This window comes from Anser cygnoides, chromosome 2 (assembly GCF_040182565.1).
Source record: "Anser cygnoides isolate HZ-2024a breed goose chromosome 2, Taihu_goose_T2T_genome, whole genome shotgun sequence".
NCBI classification, from domain to species: Eukaryota; Metazoa; Chordata; class Aves; order Anseriformes; family Anatidae; genus Anser; species Anser cygnoides.
In genome coordinates this window covers 141,202,881-141,222,841 of record NC_089874.1, presented here as the reverse complement: position 1 = coordinate 141,222,841, position 19,961 = coordinate 141,202,881, and the positions used below count along the sequence as shown (strand labels likewise).

The 19,961-nt window shown below is 36.0% G+C and overlaps 1 protein-coding gene across 4 annotated transcripts in view; it reads right to left on the bottom strand.

Moving 5' to 3' along the window:
- The window catches only part of VPS13B (vacuolar protein sorting 13 homolog B), a 481,062-nt gene that overhangs the window by 85,049 nt on the left and 376,052 nt on the right, over window positions 1–19,961 (bottom strand). For all 4 annotated transcript variants that reach the window (XM_048068672.2, XM_048068671.2, XM_048068670.2 and 1 more), the window contains 4 exons: window positions 16,306–16,713; window positions 3,973–4,172; window positions 1,756–1,963; window positions 1,242–1,426 (listed from right to left, as the gene is read on the bottom strand). In XM_048068672.2, coding sequence (XP_047924629.2) covers window positions 1,242–1,426; window positions 1,756–1,963; window positions 3,973–4,172; window positions 16,306–16,713 — 1,001 coding nt within the window. The remainder of the gene's footprint in view (window positions 1–1,241; window positions 1,427–1,755; window positions 1,964–3,972; window positions 4,173–16,305; window positions 16,714–19,961) is intronic.

The window sequence follows — 19,961 nt, the reverse complement described above, 5'->3', positions numbered from 1 at the left end:
CTGGCTTTCATAGCAACATAATAGGTCATCAAGAAAGCATACAATAACATAATTTTCATCTTTGATTCAAACCTCATGCCAAACGGAGCTGGTTTTTTCCATTTAATTTTAATTTTCATATAACTGAAAGGAGCTGACATTTGGCTGTCTAGAGGGCAAAGAAATTGGCAGGACACTTACATGATCTCACTAGCAGTATGTGCACGGTAATAACATTATACCATTTATCTGAGGAAGATTATACTTCTCATCCAAAACTCAACACATATTGCTGCATAATTCAATTTTAAAAGCAATTTTTTAAAGTTATAAGAACAATAAAATATAATTAAACATTTCTGAACAAATAAGAAGAATTGGGAGATACTTAATTCCCTTGACTCACAACACTATAATGCTATTCGGACCAACGAGCAGATTAGATTAAAAAAAAAAAAAAGAGAGATCCAATTTACAATACAAAAGGAAAACCAATAGTATTAAAATTGAAAATCAGCAAAAATCAAAATAGGCATGCAAGGAGTAAGTAACCTTTATAAACATGAATTACACTACACAGGAGACAGTGTAACTACCTAACTATAAATTTTGGAAAGCAAAAATTCTCAGAGTTAAGGATCAGTGCAATGGTGAGGTATGGCCCTATTTTTGAAGCACTGAATCACAGATTTGCAGCACTCAGCCCCTCTTTGAAGGGCAGTTCCATGATCTCACACAGTCAAACTGCCCACTTCAACCCTGTCAAAGAATAATGAGAGAAACTAGATCCTTTCTGTGAACCCTGTGGAACTTACTAGAAGAGGTACAGCCATCTACCATCACAGACGCAGGAGAGAACGGCAGGATTGGAGATTTTTGTTCAATGATTCCACTGCATCTCGGCTATTTCAGACCAGGTTTTTCTTTATATGTCTCTCTTTCAAATCAAATGAAATCTTTAAATAAAGACTGATGGGTGAAAACATATGAAGCCAGAATAAAAACTTGGTATGCCTGGCAAACCAGAACAGATAAAGCTTGCTACAGCTGAAAAACTTTGCAGATAAGTGGTTAAAATGTTTGGACAAGTAGTTTTAAAACTAAAGATACGTATAAACTGTAGAATCTACCTCCTATTGATTTTATAGAGCTCCTGACATTTGTTTTGCACTCATTTTTAATAAATGCGAGTTTGAAAACATTCACTTTACTGCTGTAATATTTTCTTTTGTTAGGGAAAGCAGAAAACTCTCTTTACCTACCTGAAGAACATCTCCGAGGTCAGCAGTGCTGATATCAGGATCTTCAGTGGTATTAAAAGGAACAGGATTAATTCTTACAAGAGTGAGCACTCTGGGTTCTGGATATCTCCATAACATCATTCCTGGACTATCCTCAGTTTCATTGTAAAACACAACTTCATAGGCACCAGGCAGTTTTTGTGCTTCTGTCAAATGAAAGAAAGCTATAATCTGTTATATAATTTCTAAAAAGAAACATGCTGGTTTATGAGACCAAAGTAGTTAAAAATAAACCCCTCAGGATCAAAAGCAGAGAAAGTAAAAAAAGCAATTTCCCTGACTTTTAAAAGATTACAGCTTAATGGAAAGAAATCAAAAAACTATTTTTTTCATTCTAGCAGATGTCATTTCAATTGCTTTTCAAAAAAAAAAAGAAAAAAGTAAAGAATTCATTGTGAGAGGCAAGTAATCTTTAATAGGTTACTACTGTACTTACTTTGTAATTATTAAAATAGAGTAATAATATTCTTCTTACCTGCATCTTGTATATACTGGAACAGGCCTGTTCTCAGATCATCTGAGGTATGCTCAGTTTTTGAGGCCTGATTCCTTTCCGTAGAAAAACAAGTGGGGTATCTACGTTCAGACATGAATGTCTCTACACTGCCGTTTTTAGTAAGATACTCCCACAGAAGCTCCTGGAGAAGAACTAAACAGTTCAAATGCTCTTGACCCCAGAAAACCTTTAAAAAAAAAAAAAGACAAAATGATTACCTACAATATTCAGTCGCATTTGAAGGGAAAAAAAAGGAACTTTATATTGCTTTCAGTCTGCTCTACGAATATCTTAATTTCTTCTAAGTATTCTTAACATGAAAATAATGAACAGGAACAACAAGAAACCTCTCCAAAAGAATTTTGGTAAATTTATTCTTTTAATCACTCTAAAGAATACATTCATTCATAGCACTAGCAATTGAGACAGATGCTGCCTGGAAGAGCACAGAACTAAAAAGTGATATGCAAAAACATACAGTTGAGTGCAGTACGTACTGCTAGGACTAGTCACAGGTCTTGCAATTTAAAATAGGATATAGCTCGCTAAAGTTTCAAAGTTTAAATTGTTCAAAGAGGATGTTGGAATTCTGGAACGCATTAAAAACTGAACATGCGACAAAGCAAAGATGATGACTAGAAAGACATACTCTAGGTCACCTCAAGCAAATACTGAGTACAATCAGAATATAGATTGGATGTGCTGTAAGTTCTGAGAGCATGGCTTGAATTAGGAAAAAAAAAAGCACAGAAATTTATAAAAATATGGAAAGTCAGAATTCAGTGTCACCTAAGGTGATCCCTGAGGTGATCCCTGAGGCCTCAGTTCTCCACTGGTGGAGGAAAGAAGGATGCTTTTTTCCACCCATTCTCATTTATTTTATTTTTTGGCAGCTGGAACTCCAGAGCAAGGAGCTCCTAATAGAGATATTCACAGATAAGGCACCAGTTTTACATAAGCTCTCTAGGCTTTGCTGTAATACAAATTAACAGTGGTAGAAAATTTGGTCATATTTAGATCTGGTAAAATTAGCCCCAAATAAATTCATTTGAAAACATTCTAAAACCTATTCTGTTGGACTTTTTTTTTTTCTTTTTTTTTTTTTTTTCCTTGAAGGGCTAATTACTGCAGGATATATTCTAATAATTAATTGTTTCTCAGATTTATAGATGGTCCTTGTCAGAAAATAAAATAAAATTGAAAAACAAACACCAAAACACCTTTTTAGTAATAATATGCAGAGGTGGTCAGCCAAGTATTTGTGAAAAACAAATCAAAAAGAAGCAGAGAAACAAACTGACTTTATTGATTAATATATGTATATATTTAGTTCGTATTATTCGCTTAGCCCTATTCCAAGTGCTGTGGTATTAAGAACTTTTGATGTCGATTCTGGGAAAAGGTCTAATTACACAACTAAATGTCAAAATTTCCTTTTTTTGTTTTATATACTTGATTTATATATTTATTTTAAAACATTTGGTGTGTATAGATACTACAATAAAAATAATTAAAACAAGACATATCTTAAAGCCTACTTGTTTAAGTCCCACAGAATCTATTTTTCATTTCAAGAACTCCCATGTTTCTTGGACTGGTTTCAAGCTATGGGCTTCCATACTTCCAAAAAGGAGAAGACAGCATGGAAAACTGAGTATTAATTACTACAAACAACAGTTTATAATTACTCCCCTGAGAAATTTGTGTAAGTTTAAAAAGAAAGGATATGCATTTCTTAAGACTACCCCTAGGCATTACAGAAACATAGCTCATGGACAGACAAACACACACAGATCAGAACAGGGTCCTAAATATTAAGTGTTAGTAATTTGATCCAGTACTTTTAAGGGAACACACACATACAGCTACAATACATAGCTTAAGTAGCATTAAAAAACAACACAACACAAAAAATCTTACACAATTTCTCAATCAACAATTTTACATAAAAGAATACTTGTTTTAAAAGGTAAAAATAAAATAAAATAAAATAAAATAAAATAAATAAAATAAAACAAAACAAAACAAAACAAAGCCAACCAAGCAAACAATCAAACAATAACAAAAACACACCCAAATGAGCTCTTGTTATCTGCAAAGCTTTACAGGCTCCCATGCAATTTGCTTGTAAAATCTCAATCATCCAAAGCCAGGCAAGTTCAATACCAGAACCATAAGCATGCATCTCATACAGACCTGCAGCAGTCCTCCTCTCAAATCAATGTATATTTTTGGAATGGATTGCTCTGGGCCAGGATCACCGCTGTGCTTACACCACTTGGCTTCCACACTAACAGAACAGCAAAAAGGGCCGATCAGAGACCTGGTTCTTTCTTTGAGACTTGTTTTAAGTAGGAAATCTTTTATGTCCAGGACAAAAGATGATCCATGGATTCCTAAAAAGACAGACGGAGAATTTATCCTACCGGTAGTTATTCTCCCAGCATTTTTATGCCTGTTGTTCAAATTCACTTTAGGATGACATTGTGAATCTGCACCAGCACGCAGTTTCCCACAGAAGCAGTCCCACTGACTTCCATGGAAATATTTCTGTGGACCACCGCTCTGCTGTCCAAGCAGGAGGATCACAGACCACAAGACTTGTGATTTTTTTTTCCTTCAGCTTGCTCTTCCAACATTATTGAGTACACTTAATGCAGTGTTGCAGTTATGGAGCAGGTATGTTTCATGCACATTCCTTACAAAGAGCTATTTGCCAAAGCATTATGACTTTTTACATGTGTGAGTATTTTAAGGTTTATGAGAAGAGACATTTTTCATTAAACTATGAAATTTTTTCAAAAGAGTATATTAAGAACAAGAACAGCTGCTTCACTTGATTATATTTTAAACTGATAGGAAATAGCTATTTTGAATTATTCTCTCTGCTTTTGTTCAGGTTACCTATAAAATATTGCTTTGCTCGACTTTGGAGTGCTTAGCAGGAGAATAAGAGTAATGTTTGAATTCAAATAATTCAAAGCAATTACTGTAACTCAAAATATATAACATGTGTTTACCTAAAAAACAATTTAATCTAAACTTTTCACATCATAACCATTTGCAGTTTACATAGCTTTATAAAACATAAAAAAAGACAATGGCATGTTAGATTTATGATAGGCCTTGTATACTCTCATTAAAGACAAACATTGTTAGGAAAAAACCACCGTCTAGAAATTTCACATCTCCTGTGAATTTAACTTATGCAATCACAATTTAATAAAACAAACCGTACTTAATATCTCTTTAATTCTTTTGTATATTTACATGAAAAGTACTACATCTGAGGTAGTGTTAACTTTACTCTTCTGGTGCTCACAGCTGGAAAAATCACACCGAATATTGAATGTCACCATACTTTACAATGCCCATGGCTTATTTTTCTAATGAAACAATATTTACAAACAGTGAATGATTCAAAACCACTTAAGGCTTACACATACAGATATTTCATGGCATAGTTCCACTTAACAATTTCATACCCTCGCTGGTAGAAAAGTCCCCCCAAAATACAACGTTCTATTTTGAATACATGCTGTAAAACTTCTCCCATGAATCTTGGAGAATCCAGAAAAAAAGTTTGTCTGCCTCCTGGGATGTTATGATTTCATAATACCAAGAAATATTTTATACAATGGAAGGAAATATATTGGATTTTTTTTATATTTATCCAGCATCTACTAGGAAGGTGGTCCAACAGTCCCAATAGCTCTAATGGCATTGAATTGTATTCAACTTGAGTAGGAATCAAACAAGAATAATCATTCCCTTGAGCTGTTTGGAGTTTAGTAAGAATGATCAAGGGCTCGAGTGGATGTTTGTCCCATGCCAATCAAACAGGACTCTTGCCACTGATTGTGAAAGGGATTTTAGCTCAGGGTTATTTAGGCTGGCTTCTGAGTCCCCAGGCTTGGTGTTACGTGTAAAAGGCTTACACGTCAGAAACTGTTCAGTGTTTTTCTGATACTACAGTGATAACCAAGAATACAAACAACGTGATGCCTCTCCTTTGGTCTGAGTTCAGACTTGGTTCTGCAAAACTGTGGAATGAATCAGCTTTACATACAGTCTTAACCCAAGAAAAAGAGGCGTTTTAGGGGAAGAGATCACCCTCACCCTGCTATGCTCAGTTTGGTTATTTTCAGAGGCATTACAATCTTTGGAAATTCTTTTTTTTTTAATACTGTACACAGAACTTTGTTTTTAAAGAGGAGAAATTCCTGTTAACTATTGCACAATTCCGCAACATACAGAAATGTTCTATAGTTTTATTGGAGTATGTGCCAAGTTGCAGAAATAACAAAAGGGAAAAAGGAATGCCAGAATACAAGTGGTTTTATTTATGTTTTCTTTCACTGGGATTACACTTGGAAGGATTATGTTTTGCAGTCTTTTTCTGTTGTCATTTCATCTCCACGAAGTACAAAGAAAACACAATATTCAACTGCTTAAAAACAGAACTGAGCATTCAGCACATAATCCTGCTGGTTCAGAATCAGCAGTGCCTTTTTTCAATCACTATGTAAACAATTGAGAAATGAAGACACAATTAACAGAAAAGGATGTGTTGGTAAATTCTAAACAAATAAATATTACGAAACACCTCCACAGATTGTTTCCTACAAATACCAGGTAAAGCTCACAGACCCAATGAGAGATTTTTCTTCTCACTGGGACACAGATTGCTCTTCCATGGGCAAATATGACACCTTTGTCCTTCCCAGCAATTCTATCTACATGCTCCCCAGGGGATGAAGTGAATCTTAGCATAAAATCTACTGTGCTCTTAATAAAAAAAAATGCAAAGAACATTCAGATAAGTTTGGGTAAAGGGATGTCCTGAGGAAGCTTAAAGAAAACAGATGAAGATTGACACGGATGCGCAAACCCTAAAAAGTAATAGCAAACAAAGAGGGCACGACGGAAGCTTCAATAGGGTACCATCAGGACAGAAATCCGAAAACAATGACATTAGAAAAGAAATAATCTCAAATCCTAAGGGAAGGGAGTGAAGAAATATCAGTTTGTGTTAGACAGGAGCTTATTTTAGCATTGCTAAATGCCATCCTAAAATTCAAAGTATAAGCTCGCTCAGTGAAGTCGCTTTCCTAAGAATGAAGCAACCACCTCAGAAAGGTAAAGATGCAAAGTATTTCTCCTCTGTTTTTTTCCTCCCACGCACAATTTTCTGACAGTCCTTTCAAGCATCTCTCACAAACTTCAATTGTAGAATTCTAACTTCAGTTTAAACAGATTAAATCAAAGTCTCCATTTGAAGTGAACTTGAGATGGCACCACACAGAAGCAATATATCTTCATAAACGATTGTTGTGATATGTAGAAGTTAACTTGTTCTGTTTGGATTATTGCTCATGAACACCAACACACTTTTCAGTATGTGCAATAATTTACTTCTAGAAACAAATAGTTTCACGACTTTTAAAATACTCCTCCAAGAGACTAATAAATATGAAGCACTTGCTTTAGACAGTGTTTAAAAAATGCTGCCAACCCTCCATTGTCAGACCCCACCCCGACTCACAATAGCACCTCAAGATGCTGCCAGGCTAAGTGAGCAGAGGTTTCTCTATGTCACTGCAAGGAGTACCTTATCACGACATATATTCAAAAGGAATATCTAGATATATTTATACAGTTGGAAATAATGTAGGAGGGTTTGAAAAACAGCTAGCACTTACTTGGTAATATCTAGCAATTAACTTGCACAAAAATTAAAGATGGAGATCATTACAAGAGAATAATGAATAAAATTTACTAAAAGACATTTGCTTTGATTTGTAACATCTCCTTTCTTTTTTCCCAGTCAGTAAAGACTTGATTTATACTAATATAAACATTAAAAAGACATTTCATAGAATGTGAGTACCCCAATATAACTATCTTGGGGCTAACCAATAATAGAAGGCTCCACATTAATTAAACTGTCCTGTGTGCATGAATCTCTGTGTATGCATGCACAGAAAAACAGAGCTGGCCCATTTAAATAGCTGCAGCAAATACACTGAAATAATCCTTGCCTTACAGTAACAATCACGTAGTGTTTAGGCAAAACAGGTGTTAAAGAGTTCTGTTATTTTTCCTGGTTCACAGACAAAGGGAGAGACAATGTTTTGACATCAGCTACATACATCTTGTTTTCAAAAACATTTAAAAATACTTATACTTGAATCTACTCCAAATGAAACAAGTAGAAATGCAGCAGGAGTTTTTTTCCTTCTATAATGCACTATACTGCTCTTCCTTAGGTAGCTGCAAATCCTGTTCGGTTCACTGCCCTGTCACCTAATACGACAGAAAGCGCTATTTTTGTTGGTAAATTTCTACATGAGGAAACTGTTTTAAGAAAATGGAAGCGTACATAATAAATACAACAAATCGCACCGGACTACACACAAGCTATATTTTGAAAAGCCTGTTGGAAGCGAGTCGCAGCTTTACTATAAATCTTATCTCTAGGAAGAAAATTGCTTTTCCGAGTTTGGGGCAGCTCAGGAACAAGACCAGGCCCCAGAGCCAGAGCCTGCTCCCCAGTTCAGACTGGGCAAGAGGCAAGTGAGTGACAGGGCCTGCACCCTGCAGCAGGCCGCGCTCCCACCCTTTGTGTCCTCCACTGCTGGACAGCAGAGACAGAACCTCTTATTAGCAATAAGAGGTTAATTAGCAAGTAGTTTTCCTTATCACCTTCTACTTTATGTCACACATTACACAGGTGATAAACTGTGATACTTGCTTCTGAGCATTTGCTCCTCGTATTTGCACCTTTAGTATCTAGTTTATAGCTGCCAAAGACAGGACAGCGATGAATATGTAAATATATTATAATTACCTACATGAACTATTTTCCTCGAAAACTCTAAGACACATCACCTAATGAGTACTATAAAACAATACTATGGTATAGTTTTTCCAGAAAACTTGAGATACATAACCTAATGAGTACTTATACTACGGCTACACTGCTTTGTTGATAGGTATCCTCTAAGAAATAGCTTCTGACAAAAAAGGGTAACAAAGCTATGAAAATAACTACAGGGAGAATACTGCAGTTAATTTAAGAGGCAGCCAATTTATCCAAGACTGGAAACAGCAGTAGCAAACAAACGGTGAGACACGTAGTAAGGGACAATTTTCCAGGAGAGATTTAGTTAACAATCCACTGACTGCACTGGATTTCTCATTAGTCTCGAGCTGAATCTTATGATAGTTCATTCTCCCCATGAGAACAATATTTACACATTACCAATTAACTATTCTTTAGTAAAAGAGCGTTTTTCAGCGTTACATATGGACACATGTGGGCTCTGTAAAACATGAGATGTGTAACACACGGTAAACAGAAAGTAATGATCTTAAACAGGCCAAACCCTTGAATTCGTCACTAATAAATGTCCCCATGCATTCAGCAGTCCTGGCTGCTGGGAGCCTGTTTTCTTCAAATACTTCAAACACTAAAATCCAGGAACATTTATTATTTTAATCCATTACAGGCAGTGCTTGATTTAACTTTATTGGTTGTGGTGGTGGTGGTGGTTATAGTGGGGGTAAAGCTATGTTCTTTTACACATCATTTCAAAAGGGCTTAATTATATTTTATAGCTCAGGCCAGGAATCCTGCTTGTTTTGTGTCTAACAAGGTTCAAATGGAGTTCAGGTCAGTGATGAATCAGAAGAGAAGTCAAAGATGGTTATCTATTTGAAATGAGCTCATCTCCCTTAAAGAATAACTGGGCAGGTACATCATGTTCATTACACTACTGAATACTAAAGAGCTGAAAAATTTCAATTCACTTGTTGATTTGGTATTTTTGGATTCTGCCTTATCGGAGAGGGTGTATTAAAATTTAGATCTAAAGGGACTTTCAGTTTTGTTCAAGACTGTCTTTCGTATACAATAATTATTAAGCTATTCGTAAATTACTATACTGACCTGTCTTATTCTAATTAAATGGAGAAAAATGTATAATGGAAAACAATGAAAATACTGCCTATTTCACATTTGTGAGGCCAGCTTTCAGAACGGACTGAGAGCTATACTGACATGAGTAATACTTAACTCTTGTATCATAAATATTTTATCTTTAGTACTAAGTAGCTCTCGGAAAGGTGACTAAATTTTCTTATTCCTGCTTTACAGATGGGCATGAAGAGGTTCTTCAATTAAAAAATTGTATCTACACATTTTTGTATCTTAATTTTAGGCATTTGGTTGCAAACACTGGTTTAGTTTCCAGGTATACCTGGTACCTGTGACTCTCACTGATTTATGTACTTGTAGATATTTAGTGCCTATTAAAAAAAAACACAACAAACAGATGTTGAATGGTTGTACAGTAAACAAAGCATCACAAAAGTGGAGGCTGCTCAAAATGTAGCCCTACATAATTGCCACATGGTTGAACTAGAATTACAACGTTGCTGTCTTCTCTTTTGCTCTATGCTTGATTCATCAGATTTCAACTGCTTTAATAAACTAAATAGTCTGTGAACTAGATGGTAACCTCTTGTAGGTAAACCATCCTGCAGATAGTGCCTGGCAGCACCTTAACTGCTTAAGCCTCTGAAACCCAGTGAATGAATCATGCTTGTGCAAGTCCAAGGCTCGACAGATACACCCAGGCTATACAAGCTGACTGCAGAGGTTGAGACAGAAAATACATCTCCCCTGCACTTCTGGTTCTCCAGCATTAAAGACAGTCCAGGTCCAGGCTCCTGTATTCCAAGTTTCTCCTCCCTTTCACCCTTCCTCCCTCTGCCTTCCTTTATACACTTTTCTGAATTCTCTTTTGTGCCAGTATGGCCATTAAGGTGTCCCCATCCAGTGAGCCAGATGAAGGAGATGATCTCGCCGGAAACTCTTCTTTCCTGTTGGATTAGTTTTCAGACAGATCAGTGCCCTGACTCAACTCACTGAACAGCTGCATGAGTAACAGAGCTAGTACACGGCAAAGTGTGGAAACGCACGGTCAAGATAACCTACAGTTCCTATGGAAATGCACCCTTCCTCCGGGTAGGAAGCTGGTGAAATCATCCATTAAAAATACGCCTGTCATAGAAAAAGCAGAAACATGTCACCAGCATGTCAGCAATTTAAACAACCTGGGGAACTGGCCCTTAAGACGGAACAATAATGACTGATCGCTGCTTTCTGTACTTCAAGCTATGAAATATAGATTGAACTGGAGGAATTGCACAGAAAGTATCAAACGTAAAAACAAAGAACTCAGCTTTCACTATTATCTATATTTCTTTGTGAATTTAAACATTCTGTAGAATCGACTACTGTGAAAACGCTGTACCTGCTACATACAGCACTGGGGTCCACGTAACAAAAGAAATTCCAGACTCAAAAAATACGCAAACACTTTCACAATAAAAGCATATGAGATTACAGAAACAACTGTATTTGTTCTGAATTGAATTTCGTTTGAAGTCTACTGTTTGAAATTATTTCAACAGTAAATGCAATTCCACAACATTGGTGTGCGCTGTCTTGAATCAACAACCTACAACTGATTTTCTTCCTTTTTTTTTTTTTTTCTTCGAAGTTAACATGCTAGCTCCTCAGTAGCAATTCTGAACCCTGTTACACAGTACCAGTAGGGAATCTGACCAGGATTAATAATGGTACTCAGTCCTGGGATTAGGTGGTGTCTTGTTTCATGGATTTTAGGCCATCTGTTCTTCCCTCCTACATTATACTCCTGCAGAACTATAAACGCACCTCCACCTCGGGGACTATAGAAAGGAATTAGAATTCTTCTGCTTTTCATTATCACAAGATTCAGTAACTCATTTCATTGTCAAGATAATCCCCTTTTACTCTTTCTTTTGCGCTTGCAGGGTATGCCAAAATGACAAATAAAATCCCAGATGTTAGAGACCTGATGAGGTCTCCACCTTTTCTTGAGTGTTGGGTTTAAGCTACTTGGGACATGGTGTCAAATCTGACAGGACCCTGATGCCCACACCCAATATTCATTAAGGTTTGTTAGTGATTTGTATAGCTGTCTACAAGCTGCACTTCCACCTCAATCCTCGGTGGCCATTTAAATATTTAGTTTGTCCTCTGGCTTTTACTGACAAAGAATTAATTTCCTATTGTTCAAGTGTTGGAAAGAGTTTATATTTCGTTCTAAAAGTAACAAAGGTCTTCTGGGTGTTGTAAATGGCTTGTTACTGCTGCATATTATTTTAGGTAGTCATATCTAATTTAATGTTTTATTTCCCCGTGGGCTAACTTGCATATCTGCAGCATCAAAAGGCTATGACAACGCCTTAGCAGAGCGTTCTCAAGAGAGCCGGTTAACTCCGAAATGAAGTTTGGTCTTTGCTCTACATCAATTAATAGCAGCATTTAATTTTTAATATTTCAGTAAAATATCTTGAGTATGTAAATACTCTCAGGTTTAATAAAACTACTTGCGATTATCATAGACTCAACTAGTGTTTACTTTTTTTCCCTTCTTTATATGCTAAAGTAATTATATCTGCATTCAGGACGAAGGGCTGGGAACTCTGTCTGTGATCTTTGGAATATTTTATGTCCTTAACTCCCTAACTTCAGACACTGCACAGCAAGACTTCCCTCCCGTGTCCAGCTAGAGCAAAAAAAGGCTCCACTGAGAGGCTACGAGCTTCTTGCTGTCTTGCACTCTGGGGAGAGTACAGTCCTCCACTTCTCTCATTTATCTGCTATTCTGGCAGGTAGGTAGTGCTAATTTCAACACCAAACCTAAATTAACTGGAAGTCGTATGCTGAGAATTGCATTCTGTTCCCTAGTATTTATTACTAAAAACAATTTGAACTTGAATGGCATGTGACTGTTCCACAGTGAGCTACATAGCTCAAGTGTGATACCAAGCAGTCGCAGGCTGAGACACTTGAGAGGTCTAGCCACTTTCTAGAAGATGCCACATACCTCAGAGGACAAAAATCACTGAACCAGGACTAATGATAATTCTTGAACTCGGGGTTCTCGTCAACAGTACAAAAAAGCTGCCAAAAATGAGCTAAATGTTGCTTGCTTGCTAGTATGAAACTGGTACAAGTTTTACCTTGTAACTCTAAGCCACAAAACCTAAAATGACTACAGTTAATTATCTTATTTAACAATGATGTGACTTAAGTTCTTGTCTTTTAAGAGTACCAGAAAAACATATACCTTTAGGCTTTTCTAAAGTAAAATTAATAACAGTTTTGGAGGAATGTTTTTTTCCTTCCTTTTTTTCCCCCAATACACCGCATCACATTCTACAACAATATTACTTTACTAAAACCAAAATAGTCAGGATTTCACCATAAGCACAGAGAAGAACATAAGTATTCTAGCAGAAATACTAACCACATTGTTATAAGTAACTGTTGTATTAAAACATGAAAAATGTCCAAAAAATGAAGTCCCTTGAAACACTAAAGGTTTGGGGTTGTATAACAGTGCAGCAGAATATGTAGAAATGAAGGTGTTTTAATTTGATCCAACTGAAATGTGAGCATTCAATACTTATAATTAATTTTGTTAAAGTGAAACAAATAATTCAACTAATTAGCCATTCGGTTTTTCAGAAGCTACAACTTTCTTACTTTCACAGAAAAAATTAAGAAGAAAAAATAAAACAGAAGGCCTTTATCTTCCATTATTAAGCCACGAAAGTCTAGAGGGAAAACTGATAATTAAGAAAAAACTCTATGGCAAGCTTTTTTCTTAATTTCAACTAAAAAAAATCAAACCATTACACAAGGTCACGCACTTTTGTTTTCCCCCTATAAGGGAGTAAAAATGCCGACAATACATTCTTATGAGTTTTTTTCTAAATAATTCCTAGCAAATAGGATTCCTTACAAACCAACTTCATCTCCTGCATTAAAACTCATCTGGAAAAGGGGTCGTTTACACTGTTTATAAAACACTGCCACATAAAATGTGTAAAAAAACATATTTCACTAAAAATAGCTTGCGTAAGTAAGGGATTAGAGTAGTTTCTACTGCTGTAATTGTTCCTTTGTAGTTTTTTCCATGATGTTTTTGAACAGTGTTTTTAACTATGTTTATTAAATTCAGCACATCAAAAAGGATCAAAGAGAAAGCTAGTGAGAACCAAAGAAACCCCAAGCGTATTGTGTTGTCTCACTGGGGAGTTATGCAGATTCAAGTAAACAAGTGCAAATTGTTGAGGTTTTAATGAAAATTTTCTACAATTATTGTATCTGAAGTCATTCTATATAATAACATCTGTACAGCAGATGGCCATACTGTACAAAAGGCAAGCAATGCTCCTTTTTCTTTCTCTGTTTTAACAGTACATCTGAGATGACTACTTTTGTCATTGTGCTTAGTTTGGTTCAGCAAATAATTCGTAAAATGCAGCTGCTGCAGATGGTCACAATAGTTATTTGACTGTAAAATCAAAGACACGGTGAAGTATTTGTGTATTAGTTTCATCCTGTAAAAAAAAATCTGACATTAACCCTGTTCAGCTCAAAAGGTGTATCTATAAAACGTTCTGTAAAAGGAAAAGTTAGTGAAGAATTGATGTATTTAAATGCTCCTTGCTCCCAAGACACAGCTACTACACTTTTTTTTTTTTTTTAAATTGAGTTAACTTGCATAATTTCTTTGCAATAATAAAACAAATCTAGTTAGTAAGTGTGGTATTCTTTTAAGTAATTCAACACAAGATTTTAATACCATTTCCTTCACACAGAGTAATTAATTTTGTTTCCTGAATTTATATTTTTCAATTTGGTTTCTATCAGAACTTTAATTTCAAATTGATAATTTTAAATAAAAACAGAATTTATTAAATGATTATTTTTTACAGTTTCAGTCAGCTTTGTGGAAGTGTGCCTTTTGTACTTGAAACAGGAAAATGTCTTTTACAGTCACACTTGCACGCAAAATGTCATGCACATGTATTTATCTTTTTATAAAGCAAAGATAAAGCAACTTTAACTGCAGAAAATGTGAAAAGAGTCTGTTGATATCTATTTATTATCTTGTTATGGCCGTTCCTCATAGAGAAGAACTAACTTCTGTTTTCATTAGATTCAGCATCACTATTGCTTTATTTAACGCTGCTTGCCAGACTACAAACATGCTGAAGATTCACGCATGGCTTGTGACACGAAAAATAAAGATCCTTTTCCTCAGACTGCCAGAAGAATTAAGAATTAGAGCTTCGTAGCAGAGTGTTTCCGAGGCTTTAATGCACACGGCAAGGTAAGTCCTCCTTCTGGGAGGATGAAAAATTCCAGGGTAAGTGATACGCTCTGCTGAGTTTGCCAAATTGCTTTATAGTGCAGTGACGGAACAGGCTCGGCTTTGATATATTGAAGCTTGCTGTGGACACCATAATGTACCATGGGACGGATAATGTATAAATGATAGAGGGGAAGTGATGGAAGGAAAGAGGATTATAACACACAAAGAAATCTAGAACTATTTAAAGGATATTAAAAAGACCCCTTACTCCGTTGCAGTGCTTTCTATGCCAGGATTGCGATATGATTGGAAAAGCGTGGGAATGCAGTCACTGTTCCTGCCTGCACTGCTGTTTATTTATGGGTAAATCAGGAGTTTTAGGCTCCAGCACTTTCGCAGGCTTTCATGTCCTACGAACCTTAAATTTTTCATTTTTAACTTTTAAAACAATAAAGAAGTACTGAAACTTGCTGGCCTGAGGAGAAATACTTCTGATGAAAAAGAAATAAATCACCACCTAGCTTGGCCTGGGACTCGCTCCTCTCAGCTACAGACCATTTTATCTCTCAAACGACTCTGCCAAATACCTACATCTAGCTCAACTCCAGATCATGCAAATGTACCATCTTATTAATTACATTAAAAAACTAATAAAGCAATTTATGAAGGTATTCAAAATGTCTTGATTTTAAACAAGTCTCTGGCATTCTGCTAATTCCACCCAAGGTGTAAAATTTCCTCACATTTTTGCAGCAATGAAAGCAATTTTGGGACAGGCACCCTCATTTTCTCTGCGAGACTCTCAGCTAGGCAGAGGAAGCATGTAACAATTCAAAACTTCACCAGCCTGGAGCGGAATAATGTTAGGACCCAATATTTACACAGCAGCATATGTCAGGACTCTGAACACTTTTTTCTTCTTTTTTTTTTTTGAACATAAATATAGAGTCCTAGCAAGCAAATGTAGTTACTGAGTGAAAACTGTCAAAATGTTGTCCTTTGAATTATCTGCTGCAGAGCCAGAATCCCAGAATCCCAGTTCTTGTAGCCATTATTCCATCCAGAATTCTGTCAATAAATTAGCAATCACAGTCCAGGGGATATTAACTACAAAATTATGCACTCTCGGGTGCTACTGAAAGGAAAACTCAGGTAATGGAGTCTATTGTGGTTTTGCTATTTTCTGCTGTGGGTTTACTATGTCAGCCGGAGGAGTTCCCCTTGATGGATGTCCCATGCTTTAAAATGGTTACTAGACCACCACTTGAACAAATCAGCAGCAATTCTAATTTTCAGAAACTCTTACCTGTAGTTTTATGGCCACTTTTAACATTCAGGCTTCCACTGAGGTTTGATAAAGAGGCTAACAAACACGGTTTACTCGGATGTGGGATGGTTTCCATAGAAACAACCATTTGGACAGTGTGAATGGAAATTTTCTGGAAGCAGGACAGAGCTCGCCATAGGTTTTCTTGTACCGAAACCTTCTGCGCAGCATTGGTGTGTGCTGCAGGTAGCAAGTCCTTTGTACTGGAGTGTTTGGCTACTGAAGTGCCGGCCCCATCTGGATGAATGCCAGCTGATGGAGCAGCCTCCTTCCTGGGCTCATAATCATTCGTGGTCATGATTTTTGTCAAAAACTGGTTTATTTGATCAAGTCTGACAAAACTCAGATTTGCTTTCAAAGGTTTTGATATATCCACATTGATGTCAGCTGTAGGAGAGAAGTGGAGAAAGAAGTATTAGAAGTTACAGTGCAATCATTCAAGAAATGGAAAAATGTTAGGCTTTTAGTGAAGAAAACATTATTTCTACTATGTTTCATTAGTGGGACATAATCAATGATAAATATAATAAAGCAATATTTTTATGAATAAATCTGAATTAATGCACCATGAAATGTACTATAAGCAATTTTCATCATTTAGAATTCTAAAGGAAGAAACATGCCTCAACCTAAATCTTATTTTCTTGTTTCTTGCCAGGGACCACCACAGCTATCTGAAAGGTATACACTTCATTTCAGTGTGTAGGAGGGTAAATACATAGCCCTTTTGTGTCAAAATGAAAATATACTTCACATTCTCTTGAGTTTTCCATACAGTAGAACTATTTGACTAAACTCCAAAGCCAACAGTGAACATTTTCAACACATTTAAATGAGTGAATAACATGTATATTCTTTTGCTTCTTGCACAACTTATAAGCAGTATTCTTCAATGCATTACCATGTTGGAGTGTAAAATAAAATCAAATATAAATGCTGAGGTATGTTTAGATTTTTTTTTTCAGGGAGATATATCTAATATGTAATATAGTAGAAATAATCTAATACTAAATAAAAAAATTAGAAATAATCTAATATTAAAAAAAATCATAGAATCATGCGTTCTTTGTCTCCTTACAAAAGGATTTTGGTACCTCCGAGACTGCTAAAAACCTCAAAGAAATTTTAAAAGTATTATGAACAACATTGGTAACAGTGGTATTTCTTGTAACTCAAATGTTGCAATTACCAAGATTATTTTGCAGATGGGAAGCAGGATTTTATGAAGCTGAAACTTACTTTTGTGCTACCTGCTTCTTTATCAGTAAATTACAGTTCATTACAGGAATCAAGCTTTTTCTTAGTTAAAATTTTTCATTTCAAATTAAACTTTCACCTAGTAATGAGATAGCAGGGGGAAAAGCTTGCTTTTCACTTAGCTCTTTCATTCTTGCCTCCCTCCCCTCCAGGAACAAAACAGGATGAATATTCTGCACATATACCTAAACTATATTAAATTGTTCTGAGAAAACATTGCTACTTAGTTCCAAGTTACACTAGAAATATATAATGGAAACAGTGTTTGTTGAAGGTTTCACACAGATTAAGGGATATTTCACCAAAATTAGGATGTAGTTTCAAGTTGTCCAGGATCACATTCTACACAGATGCAAACTGATAAACCGGATTCTCCCATCTTTTGGTAAATCAGAAACTTTTAGCACAATACAGGAGCAGAGATTTGGATCTGTTCTTAAGCATAACCTCATAGTGACATCCTAGAGTCCCAGGCACATGGCGAAGCTCTCCTCTGACTTCCCAAAATATCTGGAGGGTGGGATGTGTATATGTGTGTGTGAAAATTGCAGTTAGATACTTTGGTATCTGAACAGATAAGTGCAAATTGTAAACTAGCCCTTTTTCTACAAAGATAAATTTGCCCTGTAAGATTCGTTACACCTGAATAGAAACACAAAAATAATGTTCTCAGAAAAGTCTCAGTAGTACTTCACAAGCCAAAGATAACTGAGATTTAAGACTGAAATCTAGTTTAATTGTAACTTTCAATTTTAACTATTAGTTTTCTGAAAATACTTTCTCTTATGTTAAAGACTTTCATGCTGAACTAGAAACTGTGGCAAACACTACCAAACACAAGGGCCTAATAGAAAGGCAAGTATCAAAGCCAAACATTAGAAAAGGGCAAGATTTTTAAGCATCCAAAGCCATACATGACAGACTTGAAGATTTTTTCAAAACATGTATGTACCACTTTTAAAAACATTTAAAAACAAGGGAAGAAATATGTTATAACGCTTTTGAAAATATCCCTACCCTTCTTGGCACTACAAAATACCCCAAGGCATGCCTGCCTTTGCACATAATCATTGGTCCTCTCTTCCCTTTGAATGGAGGAAAGGAGAGCTATTAAAGAAGTATGGATAGACCCATGGGACATTACAATACTCACTTATACCCAGATGGAGAGTTATTCTAATGAATTGTTAAAAAAAAAAAAAAAGGAAAAAAAAAGCAGCATTTTTAAAAATGACCCAAGTTTGAAATCCAAGTCACACTAGGATTTGGGTCCCTGAAGCACTAAGGCACTTTCAAAAAATGTCCCTCATCAACTTAATTGTCTTCGTTAGTTAAGTAGTAATAAAGGACTAAAATAGAATCAATTTTTTTTGGCTTTGCTACATAATTAAGTAATGAATATGAGGAAAGGACCCTTCTTGCTTGGTGTGACAGCATTCATATCTAGCTTTTTTGCCCACGGTGCATTTTATGGCTAATGCTTTCCTATGGTAGTGCAGCCCAGAAAAGAAAAAAAAAAACACACCCCAAAACCCCCTAAAACCTGAAAACCACCTTGACGTAAGTTTGTTAGGACAGGTGTAAAGCTAAAGCCAGAGAATAAAGTGATTGAGCAAGACCTGAAAAGGAGCTGAATATGAGAGCTTTAGCTCTCTCTGGGGTTTTGTCAGGCCAGGGCAGAGAAGAAACAGGGTGCTGGTGATGCTCCGTGCTGGATCGTGCAAGGCACTGGTGGTGCTGGGCTGGTGTGTAATTGGTGCTGTTAATCACTCATTTTCGCAGATGCAGAACCCCTCCAAGAGGGCAGTAAAAAAAAAAAAAAGATACTAGAACACCAAAGAAATGCAAATGGCTTCCCTGTTTCGTGCTTGGAAACCGCACGTCACACTGCAAAAATGCTGTCATGACTGATATCTTGACAAAGGTTTGTATTAAGTTGTTATTATCCAGTGAATCAGCCCCGACAGAAAGTGGTGGCAGCCAGAAGCATAATTGCAGAAAATGTAACTTTGGAACCTTCACTGCAAATATTTTAACTATCTCATAATGACATAGGTTATTTTTACAACTGGGGAAAGATTATGTAAGGAGATTCTTTGGCAGTTTAAGTAAAACGTTAGAAAAATAAAAATCCAATTGAGCAATCAACATGTTTTTAGTCTTTGTCCTGTTTTATACTTTATACTTAGCCCTGTAAAAGAAACTTTAACATTCCCTCTAAGAAAAACACATTTAAGTGATGGACAGCAACAGTGAAAACTGATGAAATATGAAGAGCTATTTATAGCAGTTGATGAAGATGGATGTTCAGCAGCTTCTCCAGCTATTCAAAATGGGCTAAAAAGAGATGTTACAATGTAAAGGGTCACCTAGATGCA